This window comes from Trematomus bernacchii, unplaced genomic scaffold, assembly GCF_902827165.1.
Source record: "Trematomus bernacchii unplaced genomic scaffold, fTreBer1.1, whole genome shotgun sequence".
NCBI classification, from domain to species: domain Eukaryota; kingdom Metazoa; phylum Chordata; class Actinopteri; order Perciformes; family Nototheniidae; genus Trematomus; species Trematomus bernacchii.
The window spans coordinates 14,575,876-14,594,604 of record NW_022987648.1 but is presented as its reverse complement, the minus strand read 5'-3'; the positions used below and the strand labels follow the sequence as shown (position 1 = coordinate 14,594,604).

The 18,729-nt window shown below is 39.8% G+C and overlaps 1 protein-coding gene across 5 annotated transcripts in view; it reads left to right on the top strand.

Annotated features, from left to right (window-relative positions):
- The first annotated feature begins 885 nt into the window (after window positions 1-885).
- The window catches only part of LOC117485685 (LIM and senescent cell antigen-like-containing domain protein 1), a 35,386-nt gene continuing 17,542 nt past the window's right edge, over window positions 886-18,729 (top strand). Inside the window, exon 1 of one of the 5 annotated variants that reach the window (XM_034134323.1) lies at window positions 886-1,041. In XM_034134323.1, the coding sequence (XP_033990214.1) occupies window positions 1,013-1,041 (29 nt within the window). In that variant the 5' untranslated portion in view covers window positions 886-1,012. Of the gene's footprint in view, window positions 1,042-4,418; window positions 4,508-7,562; window positions 7,899-16,643; window positions 17,027-18,729 lie in introns of those variants that run through there. The other 4 variants (XM_034134325.1, XM_034134322.1, XM_034134326.1 and 1 more) reach the window with 4 other exon arrangements.

Here is an 18,729-nt window from a genome sequence, read left to right as displayed (position 1 = left end):
CTGAATGACAAGCTGCCACAGAAAAACAGTCAACAAGTGTGGTATCCTTCAAAATAAAAGCACGGATGTTTGCAATTGATGAGTGTGTGTTTGTCTTCTTGGGTTACAAGACAGGTTACAAGTCCAGTCCATAGAGTGTGAACCTGCTGCTCCCTGAATATTTATTATTTCCCCCCGCCATTTTAGCCCTTAGCCATTTATCACATCCTAAAAACATTATCAGGGACTTGCCTATGTCCTACTGTGACAAGCCTATTTGTAGAAGCTTTCATATAGTTCAAAAGAGAGTAGCAAAATTGGCTTTTGTAGAAACTTCAGAATCAGAAACATGTTTATTGCCAAGTAGGTTTACGCATACGAGGAATTTGCCTTGGCGTATGTGGTGCATACGTAAACACTGTCAAAGAAGATACATTGTAAGAAAAGGACCAAACAAAAACGATTTTAACATAAAACAATAGAGCAATCAGATTAAGATTTTGAGAACATGTGCTCATGTCACAGATAGCTGAACAGATATTAAACCAAAACCAGCATTATTACATGTCATTATCTAACCACATTTCTTATTGATTCAAAATGTTATTTTCATATTTTATAGTCGTCATACTTATTTATTATTTGTTTTTATTGTAATCATGCTGTATAAAGTAGTTTGTAATCACTGATTTACAACACGTCTTAATGAAACTTATAGTATAATACTTATAATGTGTCATGTGTTAGTATTTTATTTTAATTTAGTTCGTTGTTTATTTTGACAAAAAATATAAAGCTGGACTCAGTTGAAAGACATTTTCATGAATTATAAGAATGGTTTTACTTTGAAAGTCAGAACCGGAAGTGCAGTATTCTGTTGAGTCAGAATTGACGGTTTGTGAACAGAGGCGAGGCCCGTCTTCGCCATTCTGCTCTCTGAGAGGAAACCAATACTACATCCCAGACTTTAAACATCTGTACATCTGCAACTGGAGGCGGAAAACCCCAGCCTGGACCGGGAGAGAGCGGAGTCATGCTCGGCATCACTGAAATGACGAACGGGTAAGTGAGAAGTTTTACAAGTGTTTCCCTAAAAGAGACTTTTGCCCGAAAACTTGGGAAGTTGACAGTTTCTCGATGGATGAAAAAAGACGCAGCCCCGGTTTGTTCCATTCTCTCATGGGTCAGGCAAACTGTTGGATAAAACATTTTAGAAAAACTGTCTTTTATCCCGGAAAGTTGTTGTTACATTAGCTACACACTAACTCTTTGGAGCTAGCTAATGTAGCTCAGTTACTTATAATGTTGTAAAGCTACAATCTCAGCCTCAGTTAAAGTGCTCGCTAGCGCCTTCTACCGTCTTCATGATGAAAGCTTTTAGTTGGGAAAAACTGTATTTTAAGTGATCAAAAATGTTCTATAAATGATATATCCGTGTTGTGTATCAGATCTATACAGAAGTGAAAAGTATCTAACGGTCTCGTGGACCTATTAGCCATTTAAAATGACAGATGTGATATTGAGGTTGGTTTGAAAGCATCTTTCTGTTGAGAAAGTCATCTGTATCCCATTGGGCTGTTTTGATATTTTCATCATGCTATGAAACATATTTCCAAAAATACAGCAATCATGTTCTACAAGTAGGATGCCACAGAAGCAACAGGGATTACATTTCTATACTACTGTGATGATTTAACACATCACATAATTATTGTAAAACTATTTTTATCTTGATGATCAGAATGAATTCCCTTCCTTACTTTTACATTGTACGTTGGTACTGGTGTTTTTATTTCAGATTGTTAACAAATGCACATGTATTTCAATATTATATCTCGCTATTGTATTGCAATTATCAGATGTCTGTGTTAGACTTAAGAAACAAATCTCCTTATTTGTTGAGTTTCTTTTTCAATTTCCATGCTTCTGCCCACCAAAATAAATCCTAGCTTGAGCAGATTTCCCATTAGCCACACATCTAGCTTAAAACAAATAATCACAGTGACAGTTTTGGGAGAATCTCCAATTGCATATTATATAAGCAAAAGTTGTAATAATTAAATGCCTAAACCGCTCTCACACTTTAGACAGGAGTGATACACTCACAATAATGCAGCCAAAATACAAATGTAAAGGAAGAAGGAGGAAGATCCTCTATTTTCTACAAATCATTCTACTCCCTGCACAGGAATGTCCACAGAACCTCACTGGACACTAGTTATTGCTTTCTGAACCCCTTCTGACCATCCGTTCCCGGGGGACTGCTTTAAAGAGCCGTATTATTTTCCACCAGTGTGAATGCTACTGTGTGCACCGCTGAGTTAATTATGGCCCGGGATGAATCTGGCTTTTATAAAGCTCTCTGGACACTAAAAGCTGTCAGAGGGCAAGTCTTTTAAAGGCCTGAGGATTGCTGCTGCTGCTTCTGCATTCCCAACGTATTACATTTTCATCTGATTCTACACTGTGTTGATACAACCAGAGCTTAGAAGAATGTCCCGGGCTCCTCCAGTGTGGACTTGTCCTTGTTTGGAAGAGCGGTGCACTTGTGTGATTTATGATTTGGACTGTGTGTGTGTATGAACTTGATGCATGTGGTGTGTGAAGAAGTGTTTATTGAAACCTACACTGTAGCTCATTTCTACTACACTGAATAACTGACTCTGCTCTGGACGCACATTTAAGGCCTACCACTAAACTGTCTTTACATTGAAATGGATTCATTGTGAGGCAGACTCACTAGCTAGACTTACTATGATATTCTAAAGGGTTCTTTGCTATATGAAACAATCAGAAACTGTTGTAATTGAGATATTTATCATAGTAAAGTCTGCTATGATAACGGCCTGGCTGAGGCAGAAGGAAGTGTGGAACAAGAGGCAATGGTTGCAGCAGTTCCTCCTGCATGGTGTGTGTGTAAAGAGAACTTAAAATTGTTATGTCATGCTATTTCTATTCCTACTTCTAAACATTTCTGCTATACTCCCGGATGAATCACTGGAAACAATGAGTTGCTTGTGTTAAAGGGGACCTATCATGCAAAATGCACTTTTGTACGTCTTTTATACATGAATATGTGTCCCCGGTGTTCCAGGGAACTCACCAAGTGTCAGAAAACACAACCCTCTCTATTTTCCTCCATACCCAAATCTCTAAAAAAGGGGCTGCAACGGATCTGATCAAAACTGATCCAGATTTGAACACTGTCCTGACGTCAGGACAGTGGCGCTACGGCTATTGGGCCAACTCCACCAATCAGGAGGAGACAGCTACGGCCATTGCCGTTCGAAAGCGCTGGAGACGCTGTAGTACATATGCCAGGCCTGTAGATGGTGCTGTTCTCACTGATTCAGCCCTTGCAAAAACAGGGCAAATTGAGCGAAATCAGGCATGGCTAAAATGCATGATCTGTTTGGTATTTTGAAGAAAAAAAAAAGTATAAATATGCCTTATATAGGTATGGTCCTACACTATATTATTATAATATAGCATGATAGGTCCACTTTAAGGCAGCGTGTCATTCAGCGATCTGCACAAGTCATCCTTCTAGTTAACAGTGACAAGTTATAAAAACATGTTAGTATACCAGAATCTTTGGGAAAACACAGAATCTTTTTTATATACTGACACTAGGAAAATTCAAAGATGTCATATTGGACTTTAAGAATCGGCAATATTTTTAAACCTTTTTTGTGATATTTTATCAATCAAACAGTTAGTCTAAATCAGTAAATCAAAAAATGTATTGGCGGATAAGTCAACATATGTATTTGCAGTCTGACTATATTCCTATTAAAATGTAGTTACAATTTTTTCTTGCATAATATCCTTATTCTGTAATCTACAGTATGTTCCTACTAATACATTGTACATTTAAGTGTAAACGTGTGGTATTTAGTTTAGGGGTTTTGAACGTTTTCTTTATTCCTATTTACCTAATTTTCTTTAGTTTGACAGCCAATATCAACAAAGTTCCTTTAACTCTATTACTTTATTATGTTGTTGTCATGTTAACAGCCCAAAATAGTTGCGAAACAGTCAGTGAAGACAGAGCTTGGTTTCATATTTCAAGGCACACCCGTGATTATAATGGATCATCCTCACTCCCAGTGGGTATAATGTGCCAGTGGCAGTCAGTGTGTGTGGTAATTGTAGTTTAACCTCTCACCATTGAAGCTGGAGAGATAACATGGCAGGTCTATGAGAACTACCGGATCCTTCTTTCATCTCCCTGAATCTCCCCCCTCCTCACACCCCACCACCACCCTGCAACACGACACACACACAGGGCTACAAGTGTGTATGCTGGCTTTACGTCCACCCATCTCCCACACACACATACTGGCATATGGACACAAGTAGGGACACACATTCACACCCGCACACACACTTACACACACACACCACAGCAAACAGGAAGTGATGTGGTCTTGCAGACTAGATAACGGCATTAAGTGTTTGCAGTGACAGCAAAGTGACTTGAGCAACAACGACAAATATCCTCACTACAGTTTGTCACAAAGCTCTGGTAAGAAGATTTTATGTTAACGTTTAAACTATTTGTAATTGAAGCAGCAAATGAGGCTCCATTGCTTTCTTCAGGCTATGTGTATATGTTTTGGTATTACACTGTTTAAGGAGCTGCATGCTCACCTCGGTCTGTGAACCCTTTGAATATTGCATTGTGTATTTTGACTTTGAGAAGATTCCTAATAACACAAACACAACAGTGATTTGTGCTAGATATGTTGCTCTTTTTCTTCGTATACTTCTATAGGAATATCCGTAACATTTGCACTTTTCTATACTCTTTAACAGACAGACCTTGTCATTGTGATACAAACAACCGTTTTCAGCACTGTATGAAAAAAAGTTGAAATGTAGATATATGAACTTACTGGTTGATGCTTGGTCGATCTAACGCTTTACGCATTCCCCTTCTTTAGTGAATGTATTAATTCATCAATACAGCACACATTTTCAACATAAACTGAACAAAAATGTATAGAAAATAAGATTGATATATTTTGACAACAAACCATTTTGACTAATGCAATGAACTACTATGAAAGTTGAAGACTTTTAAACAGAGAACCACTATAATACATTGTAAATGAATGTGCCGAAGCATTTGTAATTTGTTTGCAAGATTGAGAATTGCTTTTACGATCTTCACATGTGGCTAGATTATCTGGATTCAACAAGAATTTCCACTCTGATCTGAGAATTGTACCGACATGCCTGAAAGCTGATAGATTATCTGTTGTACCGGTGGTGTCCACACGGTGGCAGTGCACTCATGTGGCAGAGGGGTTGGTTCAGGGGCATCTTCTAGAAAATGTCTGCTCTGTTTTAACTGAGTGTGTGATGAGTCAGTGTGAGAGTTTGCAACAGAACAAATTATTACTAAGAAGTAAAAACGATAAGAACTCCATCCAGGGGCACTGTTAGCTTTGAAGTCTCAGAGGGTTCATACTGTAGTGCCACACTGCGACCATTACTTTCATTAATTATAGCTTTACAAATGCTTTATTAATACCCAAGGGTACATTTAATTAGCTCTAACACACACATAGGCCTGAGATACCTTTGTGCACAAACAGCACTTATACACGTTAATGGGGAGGTGTCCTATAAAGGGGGTTACCATCATTAGGCAGCCTAAAACACTTACATAAACACTGTGTGTGTGTTCCAGTGCACATAGCATACTGCGTGTCACTTTTACTAACCATAAGACATACCAGCGTAGAATTATGTGGTTATGAAAATTACCTTTTTTTTTTTTTAAATGTAATTGTAATGGAAATCCACATTCCAACTGTAGTGAATAGTTAGTGAGGTGATCTCAGATAGAGCCTAAAGCGATGATTCATCATGAATGTTCTTGCATACTCAGACATGTCGGCCCCGCTACTGTGAGGCTGATTCTGAAGCTCAACGATTCTGCGCTGCCACTTTCTGTGTTTTCATGTTGAATGCTGAACAGGTCAAGGCAAGCGCATTGGAGGTGAACTGTTTATAGGGCATGCACCTGTCTGTATAATAGGGAGAGACATTTCTGTCAGCCTTTAGTACCCCCACAGCCATTTAACACCATCACACTTTCACTCCTTTGCCATCTATAATGACAGGTACTGACTAAATGATAACGTGCATTTCAGATTGACTTGTCTCATCACACTGCATGTTTTCTCCACAGAGCTGCAGTCAGTGCTCTGTTTGCATCTGTTTCTCCTTTAGCTGCTTGTTGACTCTGCTAGTTTGGTTCTTCTGACCAATCCCGTCGCTGCTTTTGATGGCGTCACAGCTTCTCGCTTGTAATTAACATGCCTCAGAGGCAGCGTTCAGCTCCATCTGAAAATATGCATCTGCAGTGTTTTGTGTTTGTTTGGGAGGATCTCTTGTTCCCACATAACATTTTGATGAATTATTCATAGATTGACATTTTCCCCTTTTTTCAATCGTTTGTTGTTTCTGTGGGGATGAAGGAGCTCGAGTCAAATTGAAGAGCGGTGTATGATTGAAAATATGACTCCATTATAAGGGGGCATTGTTCAACAGAGAGCAGCTTTATTCAACACATATGTTCCCAGCCTTCTAAACAAGCTGCTGCTCTGACTGAAATGCTGACTGCAGGGTTTGTTTTTAGCTTACTATTCCTCCTTACTGTGAACAACATAACATTATTACGCCTGGCCTGGTTTACATGAGGCTGCTTTCAGGTCAGATCATCATTTATATCCAAACATTGGTACGCTAAAGGTATAATAATAGCATTTAAAAACTCCCTATTCGTAAATATAAATAATGCTACTTTTGATTATATTATATTATTAGGTATTAAGGAAACCAAATAGGCACACAATATTAAATAGATGAAATGATCTGTTGTACATTTTTCTTTTTTTCTTTTATTTCCTGTGAATTTAACTGCCTAAAATGTACTATTATCTTGTGCATATTAACTGTTTCTGTTATGATTGAACATAAAGATTTTTATTTATAGCTATAGGAAATGACCAAGCATTAGGCATCCCTAAATATATGTAATAATTATAAGGAAAACACTGGTTTAATTGTTGTTAAGTATTGGTTTAAGCCTCACACTTCCAGTTTAGGAAGGGCTCAATAAGATAAGATATGGAACTTTATTTTTTCAGGTGTTTATAGCAGCAACGGGGTCAGAGTGAAACACAGGATTCACACAAGGTAAAACAAAAAAAAATAGAATACAAATAAAGATAATAATACAAACATTTAAAATAAAGTGATATAGTAACTGTTGAAACAAGATATCACAGTCAAATGTTGATCATTTGAATGGACATATATACATATTTGGATTGTTAAATAATTGATATCAAATTCTTTTTTATTATAGTCTATCTCTATTTCACATAACTAGCAATTACAGCTTCCCATTAGTGTGGGAAATGGCCTTTATTCTGCTTGCATTGTCTCTTGTGAGCCAGGGAGAGTGGGAGGTTAATGGAGTCGTGGGGGCAAAGGCCAGAGAGGGCAACGCTTTTCTCCGTATATGACTCTTTCTCCTTTTCTCCGAGGCATTCCCCCTCTACCTGCTGCAGGAGGAGGAGCTACACTTATCTGATAGGTGTGCAGGCTGTGAAACCACGCCTCTGAATATGTTCTTCACCAAGGGTGTGTGAGCCCGGGAGGTGTGTTTGAGAGAGGGAACGAGCACAGCACAAGACTTCATCTTTCTATTTGACACACACACTTTCTTTGGAGTATTACAGTGCTTTCAGTACACGAGGAGTAGGAAGGAAGGAAGGGAGGGATCGAGGCGAAGGGGAGATGAACTCTTTGAGGCTTAAAGAGTTGTCAAACTCAGACTTGTACAGACGGAGACAGGAGAGACCAGACAGCTATGGAAGTCTGGCAGGGGAGAGCCTCAGGTGAGTCTGGGAAGCTTTTCATCTTCTGTCAAATGATTGATAAGAACCTGTTCATTCAACGGCACAATTTATTGTATCGCCCCTCCACCTGTTTGTGAGTCCTTCTTAACTTTTACTCCACAGTGTACTCCTCATACCTAAAGGTGTTCTGTGATGACTAGTATCGCAACAAATCAGCTCTGATAACGTTTTTAAATGGCTCCATATCTATGTTAAAAAATTAACAACAAACATACAGGGCTTGTAAAAGTTGCCATTTTGTATGTGTGTCACTGTGACCAGCATCCCCATTGGCTCTCTAGGAATCTGTGGATATTTTGTTTTGGATTCTTTTTCAAAATACTGTGTACAAATGCTTCTGCTTTAAAATCGGACACTTTATCCACAGCTTACCTTCCTCTCATTGCAGTGTTACTTTGCTGTGTCACACTTTCTGACCAGTAGTTTGTGGCGGTGTCGGGTCAGCTGACACATCTCTCTACTTATTTTTGCTACCATATCTTTTGACTTTAATAGAATTTTCCATTTAGGTCTTAAGTATTTTTGGTGAGCCATATCTTGTTCTAAGAATGTTGACTTTAAACATTTGGGTTGGTTGTGTTATTTTAGCTGGAGCTGATCGACACTGTCTTGCATCATGTGCTGAGGGTTTGGTTGTGTTGCTACAGAAACATGTTCCTTACCAAAGAACTTCTGAAGAAAACTCCTCCTCAGTGTGTCGTGTATTGACAAAGATAGATACGGAGAGATGTGAAGTATTTGATCAGTAAATACTGCAGCTGATGGCTGAATTCCTCCAAGTTGTGTGACCAGGAGCGATGTACAATGTGCAGTCTTTTGCAATGCTCGTTTCACAACACAAGAACATCAGTTTTGGATGGCCTTTTTAATGTCTTTCACAATTACCTCTCTGGCTCTCTCATTGTCAGTCTCTCTTTTTTTTGTGTGTGCGTGCGTGTGTTCTTGTAATCCTGAAGTGATTAAAGGAATGCAGTAATGTGAGGAATGTGGACAGAAAGAAGGCGCTCTCTCTAGATGTGTCTTCGGTCAAATACTCAAGAGCTTCATGTCTTGCTTTGTAGCCTAATTCCTTCTCATGACATGCAAAAATAGATAGATAGATTGGTTCTGAATTTCTCTTATGCAAAGTTGATCCTAAGCGATATTTGCACTTTGAATCATTTATTGAGGCATAACTTTTTGACAGGAAATACTATCTAAGGAGTTATAGGGTCACTGAGTTTAGCAAGCAAAGCCTCAGCCTCAGAAATGTCGGAAACTCCTCTGAGTTTTCTGGAATTTCTGCTGGTTTGCTTCAAACCAAACATTCATAGTTTATTTCAAAAGGAGGTTACATCAATAAATTACAGGACTACGATCAACCACAATTGTAGCAGAAACAATGAGAGGGGAAAACAAGAGGGTCGGAATCAAAGAAACCTGTCAGTGACAGTGAGGAAGAAAATATACTTTTATAACTTTTGACAAAAAAAACTGAATCCCATTCTGTGTGGATTTTTAACAAATATTTAGTTATGATAATGACAGCCAAAACCATATTGGCACACAATAACAACAAAGCATCTTATTTCCATACTTACAAGCACCGTTGTCAATAAATGGCAAGACTGTATATAAATGTGAAAGCAGACGTAATCATGTCCAACATGTCTTTCAAATGTGCCAAAATAACTTACTTAATGAGCAACAATGTATCTTAAATCAGACTGTAATGGAGCAAGATAGCTCCTTTAATACTAATTGCTTCTGAGACATTAATAATAATACATTTAATTTCTAAGCATTTTTTCAGGTGCTCAAAGACACTTTATAGTGGTATTAAAAAGGAAATCAAATCAAATATAAAAAATGGAATTAAAATATTAAAACAACACACCAACACAACATTATTCACACATTAAAAGCTGGTCTGAAGAGGTGTTTTGAAAGTGGGGAGGTCAGTACAGTCTCTGATGTTTTGTGGGAGTGAGTTCCAGAGTTACATTAGTGCTGAAAGAAATAACAGAAAAAATACAAAAACATGTTATTTCTTTGATAGCTCTGTGTGTGTTTCTGGCTGTCCTGCACAGTGAAGTGTTTTCTGACCCTTGTGTCACATGGGCGTGGGGAATAAAGGAAATGTTAGTCATGAAGTGTGTGTGTGTGTGTGTGTGTGTGCGCGCGCGCATGTGTGTGCGCGCGCGCATGTGTGTATGTGTGTACTTTAGTGTGTGTACTCTCATGCCTTACCAAAGGAAAAATGATTTTGCCCAAGCAGCCCTCATATGAGTGTCGCCATGGTTTCTGTTGACACAGTGTGTGAGCAGGGTGTGTTTGATTTGTTCCTTTGGCCTGAATCTGGTCGCCTCGCTCCGGATGAGAGTCACGGTTGTTGCATGGGTCTGGAAAATGTTCTGAAGATACAGATTTATTAAGCCAACCTCATTTCAAACAGACATGTTCTGTATTGCACATTTATTTTATCCGCAGGATTTTGTGTTTTTTGCCCATAACAATACAGGAAACATTTTGGATTGACTCAGTTATTTGAAATGTCACTGAGTTATGGGCTGATATGACCCCATCATGTTTATTTTGTAGCTTTATCTGTCCTAAAAGGGTTAAATCAATATGAAGAAATACATCATTTTTGGCTCAAGAAAGAAACTTAAGCCTTAAACCATGAGGGATTAAATGACAAGTGTATCTGACAAATCCAAATTGACCACCAACTAAAGACAAATACTTCCAGGATCAACTAGTGAATGGAGTTAAACCCTCGGCACATACGCACTGTTATTGTGCCAACCAGATCAAGCAGTGATATTTTCTATACGGCTTGCATTGGAAATAAACCCTTGTCTTATCATCTCTGGGGGTCCATGATGTGTACCATCACTTTAAGAACACTGCATTAAATATGCATTTTCTTTAGTTTTTAGTTACTTGGTTTCATTTAATCGTTTATTTGAACAGGGACAATGCACATTAATGAACACTTTAGACAAATAATGCTTCCAAGTGTAAATATGCCGGATTTTAGCTTTGAGCTAATTTCCATCCGTAGTCCCTGACATACAACATATAAGAACATGACATTTGTAAACAAAGCAAAAAATACATGATATGCAAAAAGAGCAAGAGCAGCATACAAGCATTTACCACATGGCAGTACAATATAGCAGCAACGACATAAAGTGCAAGAGATGACACAAGAGCTACATAAAGTGCAAGAGGAGATACCCCTGTGTTAAAGTGGACCTATCATGCTATATTTGAATAATATATTGTAGGGCCATACCTATATAAGGTATATTTATACGTTTTCTTTTTCAAAATACCAAACCGATCATGCATTTTAGCCATGCCTCATTTCGCTCTATTTTGCTCTCCTCCACCCTGTCTTTGCATGCGCTGCAGCTGACCACGCCCCCCTGCAAAGGAGGGGGCCGAGTTACGAGCGTCGTGTTACCATGCTGTTACCATGCCACGGCAACCTCTCATTCCCCTGATAGGTCAGCTCCTCCGTCCTGACGTCAGAGAAATGTTCAAATCTGGATCAGTCTGTATCAGATCCGTTGCAGCCCCTTTTTTAGAGATTTGGGTATGGAGGAAAAGAGAGAGGGTTATGTTTTCTGACACTTGGTGAGTTCCCTGGAACACCGGGGACACATATTCATGTATAAAAGACGTACAAAAGTGCATTTTGCATTATAGGTCCCCTTTAAAGTGCATTTAGCGGTGATTGCACGTCTGTTTGTTTCTCAACCATTCTTTGAGTTGACCTTTAAAACTATTGAGAGTGGGACAATCCCGTATCTCAGTTGGGAGGCTATTCCACAATGAGCTGCCTTTAATGGAAAGGACATTTTGTCCAAAAGTTGTCCGTCTACGGTGGACTTCAGTCTCCTCTGGTTTCTGACCTAGTGCAGCGTCCAGTGTGTTTTTTGTGGATGAATTCCCCTAAGGGAGGGGACGGGGGGCCAGTCCATGTAACATTTATAAAAAAAACACATACTTTTAAAAGACTTAAAATTGTCAAAACTCAAGAAATTGTGTTTTTTAAGGATGGTAAAGCAGTGGTGGTATGAATTTGGCTTTCTGTCAAACACCTTGATAGCTCTCTTGTACAGCTTTTCTATTGGTTTCAGGTTTGTGTCCCAAGCAAACGACCAGTTTGTAAAACAGTATTCAATGTGGGATAGAATCATGCAGTGGAGGAATGACTTTGCAGCATTGACAGTTAAGGCCCAGGCCCCACGGGAACGAAAACGGGTTGTATCCGCATATTTCTCTTGCGTATAGCCCTTTAAGCTACACGACGCCGTAACGGAACGGTAGAAACGGACCCTGCAAACGACAACGGGTCCAAAGGTGGATAGATCTGGGAACGGAGCGCTCTGGGGGGTCCAACGGGGCCGTGTGGTAGCCTATACGGTCATCCGTTTCTGATAATGACGACGCAATAGCCCCGCCTCTCCCCGCCTCTGCTGCTCACCCCCGCAAAAGTACACTGTACACTGAATTCAGATTATTTATCTTTATCTCGATATGAACATAAACGCGAGTGAAGTCTAATCTGACAGGAGGGAGACACGCAGCTCCTCCCGCTGTGATGCAGCGGGAGCAAAACACACACTTCAAGTCAGATCATCACCCTTAGCTATTTTAATTACCTCTCAAACTACCTAAACTAGTTATAAATATGTTTATTTTTACTGTCGGGTTTACTTACAGGATCAGCTGCTGCATGAGACAGACACTGACGCTGTCAGAAGAGAGGAAAAAGAGACAGGCTCCGTGTATTTTATGATTATATATCATTATATCGTCGTTATTCATTTGTTTTAAAGCTCAATAAATAACAAAGAAGACCTTTGACCGGCACTTTTATAATTTTGTCCGGAAGATTTAAACTTTAACACACGTTGACCGGCGAAAAACTCTGCCCGGATCCCTCAGCCCCCACCGCGGAGAATAAACAGAAGTGCAGCCATGACAACCATTCTTCTTCGCTGCTTTTGTGGAGGAAGTTGCTGCTTTTGTGGAGGAAGTTACAGCGCCACGTACAGGCTCGGCATATGTACTGCAGCTTTCCCAGCGGTTGGATCTAAACGGAGCCGTCTCGTGTGGCAAGACACTATCCGGTGTATATTGCGTATGGACGGAAGCTTTTTGGCGATTGCGTTTGCGTTAATCCTATGCGTTTTGCCGTATGCGTTCCCGTGGGGCCGGGGCCTAAGAAGGGTCTGATTTGTTTAAAATGTTTGCAAGGTTTGGCTTACCTGTGTGTGTGTGTGTGTGTGTGTGTGTGTGTGTGTGTGTGTGTGGTGTGTTGTCTGTCAGCAGTGTTACAGGAAAACAACTGGCCTGATTTGTATTAAACTTGGTGGAAGCGTGTAGCATGGGCCAAGGAAGAACCCATTTTGGAGCAGATTCACGGGATGGATACACAAATTGTTTCACTTTTGCTAATGTGGTGTCGTAATAAAGGGAAACATGGGTTCCTTACTGGGAGGTTTGGGTGAACACCCCACCAAATAGGAACTTGAACTCGGGAACAGCTATCAGCATGTTGTTTAAACACTCTGAGCAATAAAATACAACACATCCTAAAGTTCACAAATGGCTAAAGTCAGAAAAACTGATTCCCAAATGGGACCATCCCATCAGTATGTGAATGCACCATTGTCCTTGGCATTGAAGTTTATTTAAAGTTTTAGTTTTTAAGACTCCAACATTCTATGTCTTTCTGTTTAACCTACTTATTCCCATTTATTTTATTAGTTTGTTCAAGAATACTTTTGTTTGGTTTTGTTATTGGGCCAAATAAGTCTGACTTTAGGAGCCAAGCACACATATGTTGATGTAAATAACTGCATTTGATTAAATGCACAAATCCCCCCTTACATTTCCTGTCATTTTCCAAGTGACCTGCCTGTAACCTCTTCAGTGACCTTTTATGACCCCATAAGGAAGTCTCAAAATCCTATCCTGCAGGGGGGGGGGGAGGGGCACAGCAGAGACACCTTGTCTGCTGCTGACAGTTGCTGTAGCCATTTTTAAGATCAGGTTGACACTCATATCATCACTCACATACTCTCTCTCTCGACTTGGAGTAACGCATTGGGATTTCAATCCAATATGCTACTTTTCATTCATGTTTATTTAACAAATATATATATATATTTATATTTAAGTGTACATTTGTGGTCTTGGAAAGTTTGTGTGACTGGTAACTTTTGTCACAATGAAAGACGCAAACGCATTTCTTGATTTATTGGCTTTTTCATTTGAAGAAACCTTCCATGTTGTGTAACTTTAATTTATGAATTTAACTATTTAATAGTTTGTGTGTATCAGTGAATAAGAAAGAAAGGAAAAAGTGGGCTTGATTCTTTTGTTACTCTTAGCTTGCGGAAAATTGTTGTCTAATCACTTGTTAATAGCTGTTGTTTAAAGTATTAAAAACAGTGTGGAGCTCTATTTGTTCTCAAATGTATGTATTTAAAACCTAATAATGTTTAACTGAAGTTTATTAGAACAGTTTGAATATGAATATGTGGTATTATGGACACCAGTGGGCTGAGTTCCCAAGCTCTGGTTTTTGGGTGGAACCATCTGCATGGCAAGGTCTGTAATCTGTTGGAAAGATTACGTGTGTTTCCTGTTGAGCCCCCACCCTCTGTCCATTGTACCCCAGTCACTCAACAGTGGTTCCAAGTGGAGGAGATCCTCAACCGAGCCCAGGCTGAAAGTACAAGACTTCTCTGCAGTCATTGTTCTGTTTTGGAAAAGGCTCCTGAAGCTGTAGATGTTGCCTGGTGACATGGTTCATTATCACTTTTATCACATTATAACATTTTCTTGATAGAGACTAAATACTTAAAATAGTGTTCAAAAGGGAGGTGTTTATTTAGTGGCACGATCCTTTCACAGTATTGACACACTATACTAATTATTACACAACAATACACCACTGCTTGTGTTTAGAGTCGCCTAGAAAGAATACACGCACTTAGAAAATATGATGCATTTCAGAGACCAATCGCCCCCAAATGAAAAAACAATAATACAAAATAAAAATGTGAATGGATGCTTTGGATGTTATATCCAGTTGTGTAGCTCTTTTAGAGAACATAGAGTTGGCCCCTACTATGTATACAAACTCTCACACACACACATGCACAGAAAACAGCAGCTGCCAGCACCTAGTTTGGAGTTGAGGCTCCACTAGGTGTCTATTTGTAGAATTATGGAGTACTGCAGAAGACTGTAAAATAATAGAGGCATACACTGACACAAACACACAGGCACATTGTTTTTGACTTTTTAAAGACCGATGTGTTCATTGCACATCCCGTAGCTTTGCAGGATTAACACAGCAGCTGCTTTCCATTGGAGCATGTCAAACGCGTTTGTCTCTCTGCAGTGTATTTCCAGATCTGGCTTTGTGTTTTTTTTGATGGTTTCGGGAAGTGGTCAATAATTTGAGATGCCAGCAGAGTTTAACCACATAAAGAGCTACCATTTACCCAGAAGAAACCCAGATCTGTGGGTTTAAGGGAATGTCTTTTGACCAACATGGGATTTCAGAGGACGATTAACATATTTTATAATTGTAGATCTAGACCGCTTTAGATAGTTGTTCCAAACGGATATTCAAGTTGCTCCCATTTGGAGAAGACACATACCATATTTACATTATGCTTTACATTAAGCAGCCAATAAACGAACACAACATGGTTTACAAGTAGGTGGGTTACAATACATTTGGAACGAACCCAACCAACAAAGGAAAGTCAAATCAGTTCAGGTACCAAACATTGCAGCATTGGTTAGTCACTCGATAAAAATGTAATTAAACAAATGGCATTGCATTATATCCAATCATCCCTGATAAGACAATATCTCCAGTGTGTTTTACAATGACTCAAGTAAAAAGAAATATTTGTAACATTCTGCTTCTATCTTAATGATTGACTTTAGCGTCTCTGCCTTTTGTGTGACATTCCCATTTGCGCACACTTGGAGCCACGTTTGTTATATTTACCAGCAAGCTGAGAGTTCCAGCTGTTAGCTAACACCAAAACACACACACACACACACACACACACACACACACACACACACACACACACACACGGGTAGATATTAGCCATAGACGAGTTACCAGGCAAAACATTCAAATAAAAATACTGCTAAGGTGTGTGTGTGTGTGTGTGTGTGTTGTGTGTGTGTGGTGTGTGTGTGATGTGTGTGTGTGTGTGTGTGTGTGTGTGTGTGTGTGTGTGTGTGTGTGTGGTGTGTGTGTGTGTGTGTGTGTGTGTGTGTGTGTGTGTGTGTGTGTGTGGTGTGTGTGTGTGGTGTTGTGTGTGTGTGTGTGTGTGTGTGTGTGTGTGTGTGTGTGTGTGTGTGTGTGTGTGTGTGTGTGTGGTGTGTGTGTGTGTGTGTGTGGTGTGTGTGTGTGTGTGTGTGTGTGTGTGTGGTGTGTGTGTGTGTGTGTGTGTGTGTGTGTGTGTGTGTGTGTGTGTGTGTGTGTCACAGTGACCTCGTCCATGACAGGCGTCAGGGTGGGCTCTTCAGTTTCAGGAGCCTGCCCCAGAATAGACAGTGAGTGTGACAGGAGGGGAAACTGAGTGTGTGAGTATGTGAGAGAGAAAAGAGTTGATGTGGGAATGAGAGAAAGAGGGTGTGTGTGTGTGAGGGAGAGAGAGAGGGAGAGTCCTCCCAGCGCAGTCTGATTAGTGTTTGGGTCTCCTTCTTGCTATGTGGATTACAGCTCCCAATGCTTACTGGACTGCTATCTCCATTACTGGAAACTTTGACTAACCAACCAGAGAGGATCTTCTATCGCCCGCAGTGACTGTGATACAGGTGTTAGGCATTTTCTGCAGTGAATGTGGACTGTTGTAGACGAGTATGGAGATAAACGGTCGTGTCCTGCCTCCGTCGATACCTGAGGATGGAGAAGCCCCGGACTCTGTTGCTCACAGGGAGATAAACGGTTTCCACCAGAGGCTTCCAGGGGACGACGGCGGCGAGGCGGAGGTCCCGGTGTCAAAGTCCCAGAGACGAAAAAGCGATGTCAAAGTCTATAAGGAGTTTTGTGATTTTTATGCTCGCTTGTAAGTAAACTGTTTACAAGACAGGGATCAAAGCAATGCAGTTAGATGTCGACCGAAATATAGATTCTTACCAAATCATAACTCTTGCAATTTGGTCCTTAAAACATAACTAGTGAAATCCTACTTGTGTGTTGTGAAAACATTTTCCTCAGCGACCAGTAAAACAGGCAGTGGAGAAGAGTTGGTTTGGCTTTAACGTAGTTGTTTTATTTTTCAAGAACACACCTCCACTCTCGAATGTCATTATGTGTACTAACTGTAGTAGTGAGTATGACGGAGCATAGGCTTGTGGTTTGATGCCCTGGCTTATGATGGCTATGATTGGTCCATTATTTATCTCATATTACCCTGACAGATATTTTACATTTCGGTGACTGACCTAACAGTCAAAAATGATTACAGGAAAAATGGTATGAGGTAGTGAATGTGTGTGTTAAGGGATTCGGTCTGCTCATACACTGATTGGTATCACTGTGTGAGATTACTGTAGGGTAACAGAATGTGAAGAATTCTGATATTCTAGTAGCAAGGCTCACCAGCCAGTTTGACTTGAAGCCTTGGGGGCCATGTTTGTGCAGGAATAGCTGTGAGCGCCACAGGAGGGGAACACAGGATGGGATATTTTTGTGCGTAGCTGTTATGCAAAGTAGAGTATGTCAACTGGCATTCCAATTATGTGTGCATGACGGGCATGACGTCTAAATATACATACTTTATTTTGGACTAATGTAGCCCATCTTAGGCGGTAGGACAACAAGCACATGGGTCACCTACAGGTTTGTGAAGGGTCATTTGGAAGCTTGGAGATTTTATTTTGTTTAGACATACACAATCACATTTTGGAATGTTTCAGAGCTAAGGTGGGACACGCGGATTAGATTGTACACTAAGAGTCTGGTAGTCAAAAATACATTGAAGCCCCTATGTGTCGTATTTGAATTATTTTGTATAAATTGTATTTTTACTGAACGAGTGAGGGTTTGACTACATTACATTCCAAAATGTCAAGATGACAAAAATGTAACTTCCTCTCCTACTAGTAACGCATCAAAACATCAATCATATGCATCCTTTTACTACAAATGATTTGTCTTTGGCAGGAGTTTAGATCTTAAAACCTAATCCGTGTCTGTCAATATGATTTCATAAACAAACTGGAGATTTGGGCTTTACATTGAGTTAAAGAAAACACAAATCAATACAAGCAGGAAGAATTGAGACAGGAAAGACATCGACTAAACTTTGAATATTAGGACAGCTGTCAGCAATATATTGTTGCAAATAAAGATTGATTGTGTATGGACTATATAGCCTTATAGTGTTTGCAGATGTGTACAGAATCCTGAGAACAGAGGAAGTTTCAGAGATGCAAAATAAGGGAACTGAAGACACATGGAGACCAGAAGAGGGAGGGTGGAGGCAACAGGAGGAATTCATCACAGGAGTGATAGTCTGCATCCTTTCCCGTTGCTGACAACCAGCCTCCATTTATAGTCAAAGAGCAGCATGCTAGTGGCTTCCATGGTGGAAGGAGAGTCATATGGAGAGACCTGCTCACAACCTACTTTTGTCTCTGGTAACAATATTGGTCTTTACCAAAACAGATGCTTTTGTTAAATCAATAAACTATTATTTTTTAAAAATGCGGTAGACATCACACAAACCCTGAACAACTAAAAGTGGGTTCATTTTTCACATATGTA